The 15,838-nt window shown below is 44.6% G+C and overlaps 1 protein-coding gene across 5 annotated transcripts in view; it reads right to left on the minus strand.

The window, feature by feature from the left end:
- Positions 1–15,838, minus strand: part of sema6bb (sema domain, transmembrane domain (TM), and cytoplasmic domain, (semaphorin) 6Bb) — a 584,175-nt gene that overhangs the window by 291,363 nt on the left and 276,974 nt on the right. For all 5 annotated transcript variants that reach the window (XM_078555703.1, XM_078555699.1, XM_078555702.1 and 2 more), the window contains one exon: positions 10,122–10,256. In XM_078555703.1, the coding sequence (XP_078411829.1) occupies positions 10,122–10,221 (100 nt within the window). In that variant the 5' untranslated portion in view covers positions 10,222–10,256. The remainder of the gene's footprint in view (positions 1–10,121; positions 10,257–15,838) is intronic.

A 15,838-nucleotide genomic window follows, 5' to 3' on the forward strand; every position in this document is an offset into this window, starting at 1 on the left:
AAAAGGTACAACGAAGCTCATGCCGCACCCCGGAGTTTGGTTGAGCACACCATTGGCATCCTGAAAATGAGGTTCAGGTGCCTGGACAGATCTGGCGGAGCCCTGCAGTACCCTCCCCAGAGGGTGTCACACACCCTAGTGGCTTGCCGTGCACTACACTGCCTGGCAATGCAAAGGGGGGAGGACCTGGATGATGAGGAGATGCAAGAGTTGCACGTCTCTCCCAATGAGGAGGAAGTCAAAGGGGATAAGGGTGATGAGATCCTGGAAGGTGAGAGTGCAGGCGATGAGGCCATTGCTCTGGCCATAAGAGGCAGACGTAGTCATGTGGGCCTCATTGCCACAAGATTCCAGGAGGACAATGATGAGATGCAGTGAGGACCCTCCTAAGATCTTCACATTGCATCTGGGAACGTCTGACGCTGGTCTCGCTGAGGGCAGTGCACATACGCTCTGTGAAGAGGCTAATTTCATCGAGATGCTGCTGAGAAACAGCGGTCACAGGGTCTTTAAGACAACTTGATCCTTCATCACCTGTTCCCTTCAGCACCACATCTTCACCTGCCGGGAATGGTGTCGAGATGGGGGAACAACTCTGCCTCAAAGGTGCTGAGAGCACACAGAGAACATCAGGGAACCCAGTGACGCTTGGGTACAAGATTCTTGCAGCAAATACAAGCCACATGGAGGTGCACACATCACTCATCTGGACAGTGACTTTGAAGCTGGACAATCACTGTATTGAAAAGGTTACACTCTGCATGGGGAGAGACCCCGGACTGTGACACTAGCCTTCGTTTTGTGCAGGAAACAAGGTTTCACATCAAATCAAACACTGCTCAACATAACAAGGAGCCATAGACAAGGAGACATTCTTGGGAGTGTATTTACAATGGTCAATATTACATCCAAGTGATTAACATCCATGCCAGTGTTGTGCAACTAAATCTTCTTGACCTTTCTAACCCTGCCGCTATGTCTTGGTGCTCCTCCGATATCCACAGTGGAGGTGGAGATCGCCTGCTGACTGCTACGCCCTGTTGTCTGTTGTCTGGTGGGCATCCTCTGGAGGGCTGTGACCTGGAGGGCCCCAGCCTGCTTTTGGGCACCCTCCTCGTCCTGTGGAGCTGGAGCTGCTGGGGTCATAGGAAGAGGGGATTCGGATGGGCTGGGCACCCCTGGAGTCACCTGGGTGGATGACCCCGGGGTGTGCACCTGCTGATCCTCCCCCCTATGGATGCCCAAGGGCCATTGCCTGATTCCTTGAGGAGAATGGGCAGCTGGAGTGAGCTCAAGATGCCCCTCCCCCCTCTCGCATTGACACTGATGGCTGGCTGCAAATGCCTCAGTGATGGAGTGCAGCTCCCCCAGCAGTGCAGGACCAATGTCCTAGACCAAGGTCTCCATGGTGGCTGCCATCCTACAGTGTTGATCATGGTGCATTGGCATGCCGGCGATGTTACTTCGGAGTGAAGGTGGACAGACTCTTCCATCATGCCTTGTAATCTGAGGAGTGCAGCGAACGTCTCTTCCTGAAGTTTCCCAGTTTGCCTTTACCGCTCCAGCAACTAAGGTATGACCAAGTCCAGAGGTTACCTATCTGACCTAGACTCAGCAGGTTTGTGGCCTCTGGCAGTCCTCTGACTGCCGGAAACCTGGGAAGACCCAGCCTCAGATCAGACAGTGTGATGTGCTTGCCAGATTGTGACCCCAAAGCTACCCTAGAACAAGGTCCCACCAAGGTGTGTGTCTCTGCACAGGTGGAGGGTGTGGATGAATGCCTTGACGGGTCTTCAATGCCGGTGTCTGCGGATTCCTCTTCCATGGAGTCCTTGGGACTGGAGTCGAGAACTTGGTTCGTGGACTGCCCCAGCTGCTTTCCAGATGTGCCTGCGAAAGCAAGGAGAGAACAGGGGAACTCACTCACAACCCTCTGAACAAGGGCAATTAGGGGTGGGCAATAAATGCTGGTCTAGCCAGCAATGCCCACATCCTATGAACGAATAACAAAAAAAGGCATGATTGTCTGGTGGATGTTGCACTGCTGTATCCTCACTTGGTCTAGCGCCGCTGAGCTCACCGCCAGCACAGGAACAGTCCAGATTGCTGCTGGCCATTTGGATAACTCAATTTTCAAAGCCTATAAGGAGCTTGACGTTGGGTATTCCTCCACTAGTCTGCAGCTCTCCCTTTTATTGTGTTCCAATTTGTTCTGCACGAATACAGATGGAAAGAGTATAAGCAGGATGCCTGCCAGGCCAGATGAGAAGGATGCCTGGCATGTGTGAGTGCTGAGTGGTGCCATGGATGAGATGAGGACATGATCCACAGGGCAGATGAAAATGTGTGTGAGAGAATGAATGGTGATGTCCCTTGAACTGGCAGTGAGTGAGATCCCGGTGAATGTGTGATGGGTTTGTGAGTGTGTGAGTTGACAGTGATGAGAAGAATGACTTACCCTGGCGGAATGGATGAAACCATTCATCCTCTTTCGGCAATGGGTGGCTGCCCTCTTTTGCAGGGCATTGCTGCTGACCACCACTGCCATTGCCTCCCATGCTGGATTGGTAACCTTGCTTGCTGGTCTTTGCCCAGAGTGGGGGTAGAGGACTTCGCGGCGGGTCTCCACTGCGTCCAGTAGGCGCTCGAGGGAGGCGTCGCTAAATTTGGGGGCATTTTTTTCCCCCTTTGGCAGCCATGGCTTTCCAGCAACTTTTGATCCCTTAGAGAGTGCTACCCCTGTGTAGGGCGCTCTTTAAATATGGCGCCCAGATTACTGAAGGCCTGAGATGACAGCGGGCCAGGCAAATCAGAGGCTGCTGCGCCAGTGATCTGACATGAAAACCACGCATCTGCATTTTTTCAACAAAGTGCTGCACGAAATGGCGGAAAAAGCCACCATTGCAGTCAACGGGCCAAACGCCGCTTTCCCTACCCAATATTGGGCCTTGCTGATTTCTGGGACAATTACGCCCTTAGACTTAGTTTCTCTGGTCCCACATGAGACAATGTGCAGCAAGGCTCTGCCACTGACCCTGGTCCATCGCAAAATCTTTCGCCTCAGCCTACTTGGTGTCCCACTCTTGGAGATCCTCTTAAATATACTTTGCCAGGTCTTCTTTGGCCGGTCCTGTCTTCTTATTCCACCTGGTGGTGTCCATTCTGTTGTCACACGAGGCATACGTCTGGGAAGTGAAATATGTGTCCTTTCAGCCTCAGTCATCTCTCTGGCACAATGTCCCACAGGCACCTGGGACCAGCCCTCTGTAGCATTTCTTCATTGGTGATGCTGTCTCTCCATGTGATGCCCAGAACCTTATGAAGACAGCACTGGTGAAAGACGTCTAACTTACGTGATAAGCTTGCTGTTGTCTTCCATGTCTTACTAGCATAGATTGGGTTGATATTAATTAGGACATGTAGAGTTGCAGCTCTATGGCCATGTGGAGCTGCTGGAAGACCAATGCTCCTTTGCCAATTCTTCCCAGTCAGAATGATATGTGGACCAGAGAATCAGCATTACAGTGTTGTAATCTTAAATTTAACCTGCACTCCGGATTTTAGTGTTGCTCTGCTGGAGGCACGGGATTGTGTGAAGTTGGATGTTATTTTTTAAATATTTTTGGGAATATAGTGGTATTCTGTGAAGAAGACTGTGTGTGTGTGTGTGTGTGTGTGTGTGTGTGCGTGTGTGTGTAATTAAACTGGGGAAGGTTAGTAAAGACAGTTTGTCTGTGGGAGTAGAGAGATAAAAGGCAAAGGTACTAGATGAATGCATTTGCAATGAAAGGCTATGGTGAAGTTGATTGTACGAGTAAATAGGTTCGGTTTTAAAATTTTCATTAGGTGATAGGTAGGGACTTGACTTTTCAGCTGTTAATTTTCAAAGAGAGTTTAGAAGTGACAAGGGTTTCATAAGTAAACAAGAGAAGACTATTAGATTTTATTTTACCTGAAAGTGGAGGCAATAGGAAAACATGAAAGATTTTTATATGTTGGAAAAATTCAGTTCAAAGAGGTGCTTAGAACAATGGAGTCTAAGATCAAAGGGGAAAAGGATATTGGGGAGGAAGTGGTGTAGGAGTAAAGTCACTGGACTATTAATCCAGCGGCTAATGTTCTGGGGACAAGGGTTCAAATCCCACTATTGTCAGCTGGTGGAATTTAAATTCAATTAATAAAATCTGGAATTGAAAGCTAGTTACAATGATGCTAGTCACATGAAACTATCATTGATTGTTGTAAAAATCCATCTGGTTCACTAATGTCCTTTAGGGATGGAAACCTGCCATCCTTACCCAGTCTGGTCTACATGTGGCTCCAGATCCATAGGAATGTGGTTGACTCTTAACTGCCCTTTAAAGTTTCACAGCAAGTCACTCAGTTCAAGGGCAATTAGGGATGGGCAACAAATGATGGCTTTGCCAGCCACGCCTACATCCAATGAAAGAATAAAGAAAAAAACGTTTAAGGAAAGATGTTTAGTGAGGTTGCGTTGGCTTTGTGGAGGAGATATCCTGAGACCAGCTCTGTTCTGAGAAAAGTTGTGAATTTGAAGCAGCCATCCAGTTTCAAGCCAGAAAAGCCTTTCTTTTCAGAAAGCAGTTTGTTCCTTGCTTTTTGAATTTCCACAGCAGAGGAAGAGAGTGAGAAGTCATGTGGTATACCTTTTCTAAAGTGACAGCAGATTTACCTTGGGTAATATTACTGGATTTTTATGGTTAAAAATTTATAAGGGAGATGCTGCCTAGTAGTTTACTTGTGTGTTCTGACCAAATGGGTTTTTTTGGGCAATGCTTTGTAGGTCTGTTTTAACAGTGTAACTTTAATCCTGTGTGTTTATTTTTTTTCTTGTTAATAAATCTTTTAGTTTTAAAATCCAAAAGTGTTACTGGGATTCTATGCTTCTGGGCTCAGTAGTTTTCCCTTCATTTTCAAAATACAAAAAAAAAGTTATGATCAGTGAGACAAGTTTCCCCCTGGGATTTGGTTTTCTCAGCGAATAACATTGGCTACGGTTGTAACAACTGGTTATATGGTCCTTACCAGCAGCAATTACTAGATAGTAATCAGATATTCTGACCCATTTCTATTTACTTTATTGCACCCAGGGGCAATGTGGTCAATTGTAACATCATAACCACTGGCCGGCTAAGGATGAAACCTGACACCAGGCAGCGCTTTCACCAACTGAACAGTTGAATAACTGGGAAAATCTCAACTACCTTCTCCAGATTGGATGTAAAGTACATTATTTTCTCAGCTCATGGTTCCCTTCAATGGTTTGAGGTAAATTGTATGCTGTTGAACCATACAGAGCTGGAAAGCTCTAAATTTCACCCAGGTCAGTGCTAGTTAGCTAATCTCAACCAGGAATGTTAAAAATTGGCCTCAGTGGTCCTGAACTTTGGAAGAGAAAAACAAGCTGGGCTTCATACTCCTGACTATTAGCCAATATTATATTGGGATAAAAACAAAAAACTGCAGATGCTGGAAATCCAAAACAAAAACAGAATTACCTGGAAAAACTCAGCAGGTCTGGTAGCATCGGCGGAGAAGAAAAGAGTTGACGTTTCGAGTCCACATGACCCTTCAACAGAACTGAGTAATATTAGGAGAGGGGTGAAATATAAGCAGGTTTAAGGTCGGGGGGGGGGGGGGGGGGGGGGGCGGTGGGGAGAGTGAAGTTGGGGGGGTGGTGGTTGTAGGGACAAGCAAGCAGTGATAGGGGCAGATAATCAATAGATGTCACAGACAAAGGAACAAAGAGGTGTTGAAGGTGGTGATATTATCTAAACGAATGTGCTAATTAAGAATTTTCCCACCTATTTCCATTATTTTTAAATCTATACCTTTAATGCCCTGTTAGTCTTTCCACCCCACCCCACCCCCAGAGCTGTACCTTGAGTGTCCTGCCATTCATTCTTAATTAGCACATTCATTTAGATAATATCACCACCTTCAACACCTCTTTGTTCCTTTGTCTGTGACATCTTTTGATTATCTGCTCCTATCACTGCTGGCTTGTCCCTACAACCACCCGCCCCCCACCAACTTCTCTCCCCCCAACCTCCCCCCACCACCTTAAACCAGCTTATATTTCACCCCTTTCCTAATATTACTCAGTTCTGTTGAAGGGTCATGAGGACTCGAAACGTCAACTCTTTTCTTCTCCGCCGATGCTGCCAGACCTGCTGAGTTTTTCCAGGTAATTCTGTTTTTGTATTATATTGGGATGTCTGGCAAGACTGGGCCCAATGTAATTAGATATTCTGCAGACACTCAGGAGAATTTTAAAACCCCAAGAGGGCAAGAGAGAGGCTGTGGATTTAAATTCTGAAAAATGGGGAACCTAACTTGAACCCACTGTGAATGTGCTCACTTCTGGTTTAACCTGGAAGGGTTGGAAATTGGGTGAGTAACCCGCTGTCAAGAGTCAGGTCAGTATTCATAATATGTTAATTATAGTTACAATATGCTTCAGGTTTTAAATTCATTTAGACTTAATGGCCACAGGTCAGTTTCTCAGGGCTGGGAAACACATGGAGTCAAGAACTGCTGAACCTGATCCCCATTGCAATCTCTTTCCCTGTGATCTCTTTCCACCACAATCTCCACCAATGCACCCCACCGCCACCCCCCACCGCCCACTGGCACCTCTCACCAATCCCTTCAAGCTCTCCTTCCCTCCCCTCCAGCCCTTTCTACTTCTACTGCTGGCATTTCTGACTGACTGTCAACCAGCTTTCAATCTGGCTGACAGCCAGACGTGAAATAGAGGAATAGACTTCAAATAAGCTCGTGTTGCTAAATTTGCCAGGAACTCCAACTTCCCCATATTTCCCGGTCACTGGAAGTCATTCCCTCTCCCTTCCCACCTCATTATAAATTTCGGCACTATCATTATTTAGACTCTCAGATCTTAAAAGTATCTAGCCTGTAGTGCGTTGCACTGCAGCTTGAGTCAGCTCTTCCAGGAGAGGATGGGACAAAAAGAAACAAAATAATGAATAAGACTGATCACTTTATGATTAGTGTATCCTATCATTAACCAATGCTTGTGAGAGACTTGGAGATGTACATGCACAGATTTCCTCCCCTGCTATTGAGGGAGGCACTTATCTCTATTTGGCCTGACCATACAGTAGCAATCAGACACACTATGTCTTGGGAATTGTACTATAACCTATGTTGTGACAATCCACAGCATGATGTATTGGCACACTGACATTCTGTGCCACTAGTATTGTCACAAAGATTTCATCACTGGTGGCTGTGCAAGATTTTAATGCTGTATTGACATGAACTGTGAATAGGACTGAGAAAAATACTTACAGATTATATCTGGCAAGAGCATTGAATTAAATAAGCACTCATAGTTAGTAGTATGTCTGTGATTATGGTAGTAATAGTGGGAACAATTTGAAAGGATAAATTAAGATTATCATACAATAAGTGTAATATACAATATTAGGCTGCATTGGTCAAGTACAATTCTTTTGCATAATGTCCTGACAGGAATACATTAAAAAGCCCAGTCCCTACATAGACCAGCATGTAGTTATCTTTCAAGAACATTTTCGGTGTTCAGCTCTTTGTAATCCTATTCCATCCCCAATAGCAGTTATGTCACAGGTCAACGGGGGACAAGAAGGTCAAAGGGAAACCACACAGTCTATTGTGAGCTTCTAAATGGTTCCCACCCTTTAAATCTACCCATAACTCAAGCATGTATTTAAATAAATCCTGTATCATTTCCATCATGTCCCCATGCCACCATGTATAGCATTCTTGCTGAGGTTTGTCATATATTTCCATTAGTTCACTTTAATAACAATCTTCTTAATTTAACAATAACTCATTGCCCAAACCTTTCCACAAAAACAAAGCCTCCATTCACGATGGAATGCCACTCCCTGGAGGCCAGGACTTGGTGTTGTTGAGTGAGCACCTTCCCTCAATGCCTAGTACAAATACAGCTTTCAGTGAATGAATGAGAGGTTCTGACAGCAGTGAAAACATTTTAAAGGTATGAATTCAAGTGGTCATTTATCATGACAGGGTGGTCCTTTCCAGGACAGTAAAGGACCAATTTGGACAATGCGATAAGGTCAAGCTCTCTCCCTACAGCCTCTCCATAAAATCCTTAAGGATTAAACCAAGACCTAACCCTGATAGACTAAGTGAAATGAAGGGAAGGTGTGGCTGCCCATCCCTTCCCCTGTGAGTGGTTAGTTGTCCTTCTCAGGAATTATTTCTGGAGTGATGGATTCTTTCCTTTTGGGCAGGTAAGAAATTTTGTCTCTCTGTTAATTTGGATGTTTAGCTGTTGGAGGATGCTTGAGAGGGTGCAGAAGAGATTTATTCAGAATGGTTCCGGGATGAGGGATTGGTGGAAGCATGTGGAGGCTTCCATATTCAAAGCATCATCCTCTGCCATTTCCGCCGCCTCTGGCAGGATGCCACCACCAAACACATCTTTCCCCCCTTGTCAACACTCTGAAGTGATGACACCATTCCTCATGACACCTTGGTCCACTCCTCTATTACCCCCTACACCTCGGCCCCTTCCCACAGCACCTTCAGGGAGACTCTGTGGAGGTGAGGACCCAATTCCAGGATTCCCAACCCTATTCCTGGGGTTTCAGATTTTCACCAGTGCCATTTCAGTGAGCCCAGACCCTGAACTTCTGACCTGGCCAGCTCCATTGCGTGGTAGGCATGCCCTACTCCTCCACAATTTGCATGGAGTCAGGCCAGCTTTTAAAGGGCTTGTGGTTCATGAGGTGTCGTGAACGATAGTCTGGATGAGGAACCTTTTGAATGGTAAGTTCAAATGTCTTACCCATGCCTTCCATGTCAAGCTATGCCCCTTCAACCACCCCCATGGCCCCTCATATCCTTCCTCCAAGCTATTGCATTTATGACCATTCATCCACCATACACTCTGTTTAGGACCAAAGTACATTATAGTGACAATAGTATGTGTTAAAAAATGTCATTAATAAAAAATGCTTCTACTACAGCCCAATAAAACTGTCAACCATCCGGATCCTTTCAAGTACCAATAGCAGAAATAGCAAATACTTGATCCTCTTTATCTTGTGTAAATAAATATTGTAAAATTGGCAGAATAGATCCCAGGGCAAAAGCTGTCAATCAAGCAATATTTTCCCTGGAATGCAGCTGTTTCAACACTTTTATGGATGTCTGGGCTCCCAGCCAAAAATACATAATGAGGCTTGGCTGAGAGCCCAGGCATCCATTAGAGTGTTGAAACAGTTGTGCCCCTGGAACAACATTACTTGATTGGCAGCTCTGGCTCTCTGATATATTCTGTCAATTTCACAATTTTTATTTACATGAGATAAAGAAGTTTCAAGTGTTTGCAGTTTCTGCTATTGATACTTTTATTGGGCTGTAGAAAAAACAATTATTATGAATGAACAACTTTTAAAAGTTTTTTTAAACACGTTCTATTGTCACTATAGGGTTCAATGGTTCTATGCAGTGTGCATAGTAGGTGAGTGGGCATGGAAGTGCCATAGTTTGGCATGGAGGGTAAGGGGGATATGGGGGTGTGGGAAGGGGGCACAGTTTGGCATGGAGGGTATGAAGGGCTGTGGGGGTGGTTGGAGGGCATGACGTGGCATGGATGGCCATGCGGTGTGTTTGAGGGGGTGTGACAGATCGGGGCTAGAGGGCCTTATTGTTTTTATTATAACTGGGACGAAGTCCCAAAGCACAGAGGCAGGTCTTTTAAACAGTTCGCCTCCGCACCTAGAAGCCCCAGTGGTTGCCTCCAAACTCTTCCCAGGGGTGGTGCATCTGACTCCTGTTAGCACCCACCCCTGACAGAACAAAAATCCCATCTTTGTCAGCACTTTTTCCTGAGGTGGGTCAAGCTGGGAAATTTCCCGACGCCCGCTACCCATCTCAATGATGAAAATCCAGTACAACATCTTCAGTAGAAGATGAGAAAATGATGGACCCCCCATCCTAAAAAAAATATTCAATATCTCCCAGGAGGGTCAATGCTGAGTTAACCCTTACCAAATGAATTCTTGCCTTCTGAAAATTTATTCTCCTTTCAAACTATAAACGTGATCCTATATACTTACAGTCTGCAGTCCCAGTGCTGAGGGGCCCACTATCATCTGGGAATGCGGCTGCAGCCAGTCCAGACAGCACTGCGAGGAACAGGAAGGTCAACGGCTTCATGGTGAGAGAGGAAATATGGCCTTCTTCAGAGATGTCTGGAGGCAAAGACACAAAAACACAGCGGTTAGCAGAGGAGCTCTGTGTTAATTTAAAGTTAGTGAACCTATTCATTTCCTGGAACAGTTTTGTTTAATGAAAAGGCTGCATTTGGGTACAGACCCTCTAGCAAAGTAAGCTTTCTGTGAGAATATAAGCCTTAGTGTCACACAGGATGCAGAGGGAATTGTCTCTCAGGAGCCAGCTTTGATTGTAACTTCAAATGGAATGGTTAGATTTCTGATATATGGAATAATGGATGGCTCCCTTTTTAATACAGATACTGTATTAAACCATAAAATTGTGCTGACAGTAAGGTTGGTAAGTGCAATGCAGTACAGGTTTGATTCTTGGTCTGTGTTGAGGTAGCTAATTTAGCTGGGCAACAGTTTTAATGCAATAATTGACCCTAGTGCCTCTGGATTAGGGAGTTGGGGTGGAAGTCAGCCAGGGTTCCTATCCTTGCTCACTACCCAGTGGCCCCGGCTGGAAAACATACATCTGTAGACATTGATTGAGGACAGGATCAGACGTTGCCCTGGGATACCTCCCACAATGTAACTGCCAGCTGATGATCACTTCTAGGCGATATGTGAAGAATGGTTACTTGGATAAGATGCCTGAGGCTGCTCGGTAATAGTGGAGCCCTAACCCCAGTGGGAGTCAGTGTCTTCAAGGTAGGAAGGGTTAAAATTAGGAGGCGTGGGGCTGGTGGGGTGGGGGAGAAATAGTTTATGGAAGGAGACAGTAAACAGGAATCCCTAGTCTTAGTTGAATCAGATAATTATTATGCAACACACTCCCTGATACAAATACCTGAGAGAGACCTTGTTAAGTTCCAGAAAACAGGAAATTTGCCGTGGTGAAAATTCAGATCATCTTAATACTTAAATAAAATTGCAGGAAAAAATGCACATATAGCTCCAGAATGAAACAAGCTAAATTTCCTCATATGCCCATTTGTCATTTGAATATTGTTTAAAATTGCTTAGGTATATCACATTATTACACCTATTTCATACTCCCTTTGTTCCCTTAGTTTCCATCCCAGGGTTTTAAAGGGAATAGCTGAAAACATTGTACATGCGATAACTATAATCTTCCAGTGTTCCCTCGATTCAGGAACTGTTTCTTTAAATTGCAAAATTGTGCATGTCACTCCATCATTTAAGGTGAGAGAGGGAAACGAGGGAGTTATAGATTAGCTGGTCGAACATCTGTTGTGGAGAAATTACTAGAGTCTGTAATTAAGAATAAATTACTTATTCCTTGAAAGTTTTCAACCAATCAGAGCGAGCCACATGGGTCGGTCATGCCTGACAAGCCTGGTTGATTTTTTTGAAGAGGTGGCTAAGTAGTGGACAGGGGGTTGTCTATGATGTTATTAACATGGACCGCCACAAAACATTTGACTAAGTCCCTCATAAGACATTGTTAGCTAAAGCTGAAGCTGGAATTCAGTGAATTGACCTGGATAGGAAATTGGCTGAGTAGCAGAGACAGAGAGTTGGGATAATGGACAGGTACTCTCATTGGCAGGATGTGACTTGTGGTGCACCGCAAGGATCTGTGCTGGGGTCTCAACTATTCACTGTATTTATTAACGACTTAGATAGAAAGCCACATATCCAAGTTTGCCAATGACACAAAGAGAAGTGGCATTGTAAGTAGTATAGGTAGAAGCATTACATTACAAAGAGATGTTGATAGATTAAGTGAATGGGCAGAACTGTGGTCAATGGATTTCAATGTAAGCAAATATGTGGTCATCTATTATGAACCTAAAAAAGATTGATGAAGGTACCTTCTAAATAGTGAAAAACTGGAAAAAGTGGAGGAATACACAGACTTTAGTACATAGATCATTAAAATGTACAAAAATATTCAGAAAGACTAAGGGAAAACTAGCCTTTATACCTAGAGAACTTGAACATATTTATGCTACTTCTATACAAATCCCTTGTTAGACCACAGCTGGAGTACCGTGACCAGGTACTAGGCATCACACCTCAGGAAGGACATTCAGGACCTGGAGGGAGAGCTGTGAAAGGTCACACACCTGAAACATTAATCCTGCTTTTCTCTCCACAGATGCTGTCTGACCTGTTGATTATTTCCACATTTTCTGTTATTATTTCAGATTTCCAGCACCTGCAGTATTTTGCTTTGGAACTATTTCCACTAACTGGGTATAGACGACTGGGCGAATAGTCTAAAATTTAGAACCAGACTTTTCAGGAGCAAAGTTACACAAAGGGTGGTAGAAGTTTTGAGCTCTCTCCCACAAATGGCAGACCAATTGTTAATTTTAAATCTGAGATTGATAGCTTTTTGTTAACCAAATGTCAGATATATGGGACAAAGGCAGCAATATGGCATTAGGTCACATATCAGCCAGGACTAAATAGCTTACTCCTGTTCCTATGCTGCAGTTTGTTGGAAAAGGAAAACGTACACAGACGTGTTTAATCCTTACCCTGCTGAATTATTTACCTCTCTTGTTCTCTACATTACTGTGAGAAAATCAATAGCTGGTGGTCCATGCATCTACAGCAGTGTAACCTTGGCTATCCAAGTTCCAGTTGTGAATTTTCATGAATATTAATGGGACTTCAAGGTGCCACAATTTTTTTTAAATTTGAAGTTTTCTGTATAACTCAGGTGTGCAACCAGCCAAGTTGAATTCCATTAGCTGGCTTGACACCTGTTCTCACACTACTTGGCTTCACATTGTATTTTAATTTTAATAATACTAATTGTCCTGCCGTCTCTTTATTAATGCTAAAATGTCACTGATATTCAGGTATCAGTACATTCAACCCTTCATACGCACACATGCCCAAATAAAGCTCCCATTTCCTTGACCAGAGAGTGATACAGAGATGGCAGCGATTTTCCATCCTGGATCATAAGCAATGAGCAACTTCTAGTAGCACAACAATATCCTTAGTGACTGCTCCTGTCTAAATCTGAAGTGATTTATTTAATTAGTTGATTGTTTTTACAACAGCTATGTTTATCATTATTCTGCCTCGCACCGAATATAAAAACAATGGGCTAAATCTACCAGCACTGAGGACTCGAAACGTCAACTCTTTTCTTCTCCGCCGATGCTGCCAGACCTGCTGAGTTTTTCCAGGTAATTCTGTTTTTGTTTTAAATCTACCAGCAGTCGGCTGACCTTTACAATCAGGGTATAAGCCCTGTTAAATGAGCTTCCATCGCTGATCTGCTAAAATCAAAACTCCATTTGCAGTGAAATGCTGGTAACATGCTTATTGACTGCTAAATGAATTTGTGACTGAAGACTTTTCCAGGTTATACGGCCTGTTTGAACAAAGCTGTTTCATTCCCTTTGTCTTGTACTTGCTCACAGAACAGTGCGTTGCTTCATCATTTTTGGTCAGCAACACATGAGCACATTTTCCCTTTCCGTTCTCGAGCTCAGCTCAGCGTTAAAATGTGCTACTGCCAAAATCGTGACTTTTTCTCATTATGTTCCTGGGACCAGGTCGTTGCTGTCAAGTTACTGCTGATAAGGTGGTGGGAGCAGATTCAATGTTAACTTTCAAAAGGGGGTTGGATCTCTACTTAAAAAGGTGGGGGGAGAAAACCGAGCAAGCGCAATTGGGAAGTGGGACTGTGATGTATGAATCTATAACCACAGCATGGGCGAGCTGTAACTGTCATAGCAGAAAATGTAAGTGTTTAGTGCAAACTGAAAATACAAAGCATCTCCCCCAGTGTGATCTCAACCCAACACAGGCAGCCATCCTGCGGGTGTGTGGGTGGGGGCTGGGGGTGGGGTGGAGAGAGGCTGCTGTGCCTGAGATACTGCCAATTTGTGACATTATATGGTTGCATTCAAGCTGAGGAGCAAGCTGCACCCTCCAGGAATTCACATTGGATTCTCACAGCCAACAGAAAAATAAGCTTTCATCACATCAGTGGAATCAAAGTCAGGCCCCATGAGTAAAAGCACAATGTAGTGCTCCAGTCTCCTGAGATACGATTCTCATTTCAACAAGTGAGGACAATTGAATAATTCATGATGCACATAATCAGTCTCTTTGAGTGGAAAGAAACATGGCTCCTGGTGTCCTCAGTGGATAAAGGCGCCACTCCATACATTGCTGAGTTACAGAGACTAGAAAGGGCTCAGTTCCACTTCCGGTCTGTACTGAATGAGCCTGTCTCAGCTAGGCAAGTTTTTGGTGATCTTACAATTGGTTTCAGTGTCCCAGGACTAAGAAAGGAAAAAAAAATCAACCAGGTTTCCTGCCCCTGACCACTGGTCAGTCCCTCCTGCTGGAAAAATGTGCTTGTGAAGACAGCATCAGGCTGTGAGGCATCTCGCAGTCGAATTGCCTGCCCATGCTCCCAGTGTAGGATACTATGATGGATTTCTGCCCTTTAAGGAACTGTACCACAGCACGATTTAGTGCCTTTGGGGTGTAGGGGAGGGGATGAACTGAGTGCCACTCAGGATGCTTTTCCAGTTGTAAGAAAATTTGTTCATCTGTGGAAGAGATTGAACCATAAAAACTGTGGAACGAAGAAAGCAATCTATGCAGACGTCAACCCACACAAAGCCTTGAATTAGCTGCACAATATTGGAGTGTGTGGATTGCTGCCTTTCAGTTGGCATGTGTTGTACTGTACGCATGATAGGCAGGCAAGATGTCAGAGGCTAATCCTCAAGCAATGGTATCAAGTTCCTGTTGAATGTTTGGATAATTCTATGCCTCATGGCCCTTCAACGTGCAGACCTATTTTTAAACTCCATCTCCAACAGCAGCTTCATTCTGAGCTGCCTGCATGCTTTGGCTGGGATTCCTCCTTCTGTACTTTTTGTCCCTTCAGTTTTCTCACCTCTGGTCCAGAAGGGGGTTGCTTCAGCTCAGTATGGTGCATAGAGACTGACAGGCTTCCAGTGCACTGCCGTCATCACCATGTGTGAGCCAGCATCAAAATCCTGGAACTTCCTCCCTAACAGCACTGTGGCAGAAACTTCAGCACACAGACTGCAGCGGTTCAAGAAAGTGGCTTACCGTCACCTTCTCAAGGGCAACTGGGGATAGGCAATAACTGCTGGTGTTGCCAGCAATGCCCACATCCCAAATTGAATTAAAAAACAGACAATGATGTTGGCTGGCTATTTGACCATGGAGGCATCACAGATACAGAATTTGCCAGCACAGGTCCACTGAATTGTGATCAGAAGGAGCAATCCTGACTGATTTCTTTTCTCCTCCCTACCTTAAGTGACCAGTTTTAGCAACAAACCGAAGACCAGAGGCCAAACAGGGGGACTTTCCTGTACTGTGTGGCTCAGCACCTCATTGAGCAGTGCACACTGAGCTAGCAGTAGGCTCCCTTGTGTGCATTTTATTTAAAGTTCAGTGGAAGCGAATGGTTAATTAACCTTCTACATGACAAAAAAAATTCTGGCAAAAACAAAGCCACCCGTTGAAAATGCACAGATGTCCACTCCCCCACATGATTCAATTGTGAAAGACACTGCAGTGTACGTAGCTGAGTAATTCAGACAAGGGAGGTCCCTATGCTTGATCACTCGTCT

Source organism: Cetorhinus maximus, chromosome 13, assembly GCF_964194155.1.
Source record: "Cetorhinus maximus chromosome 13, sCetMax3.hap1.1, whole genome shotgun sequence".
NCBI classification, from domain to species: Eukaryota; Metazoa; Chordata; class Chondrichthyes; order Lamniformes; family Cetorhinidae; genus Cetorhinus; species Cetorhinus maximus.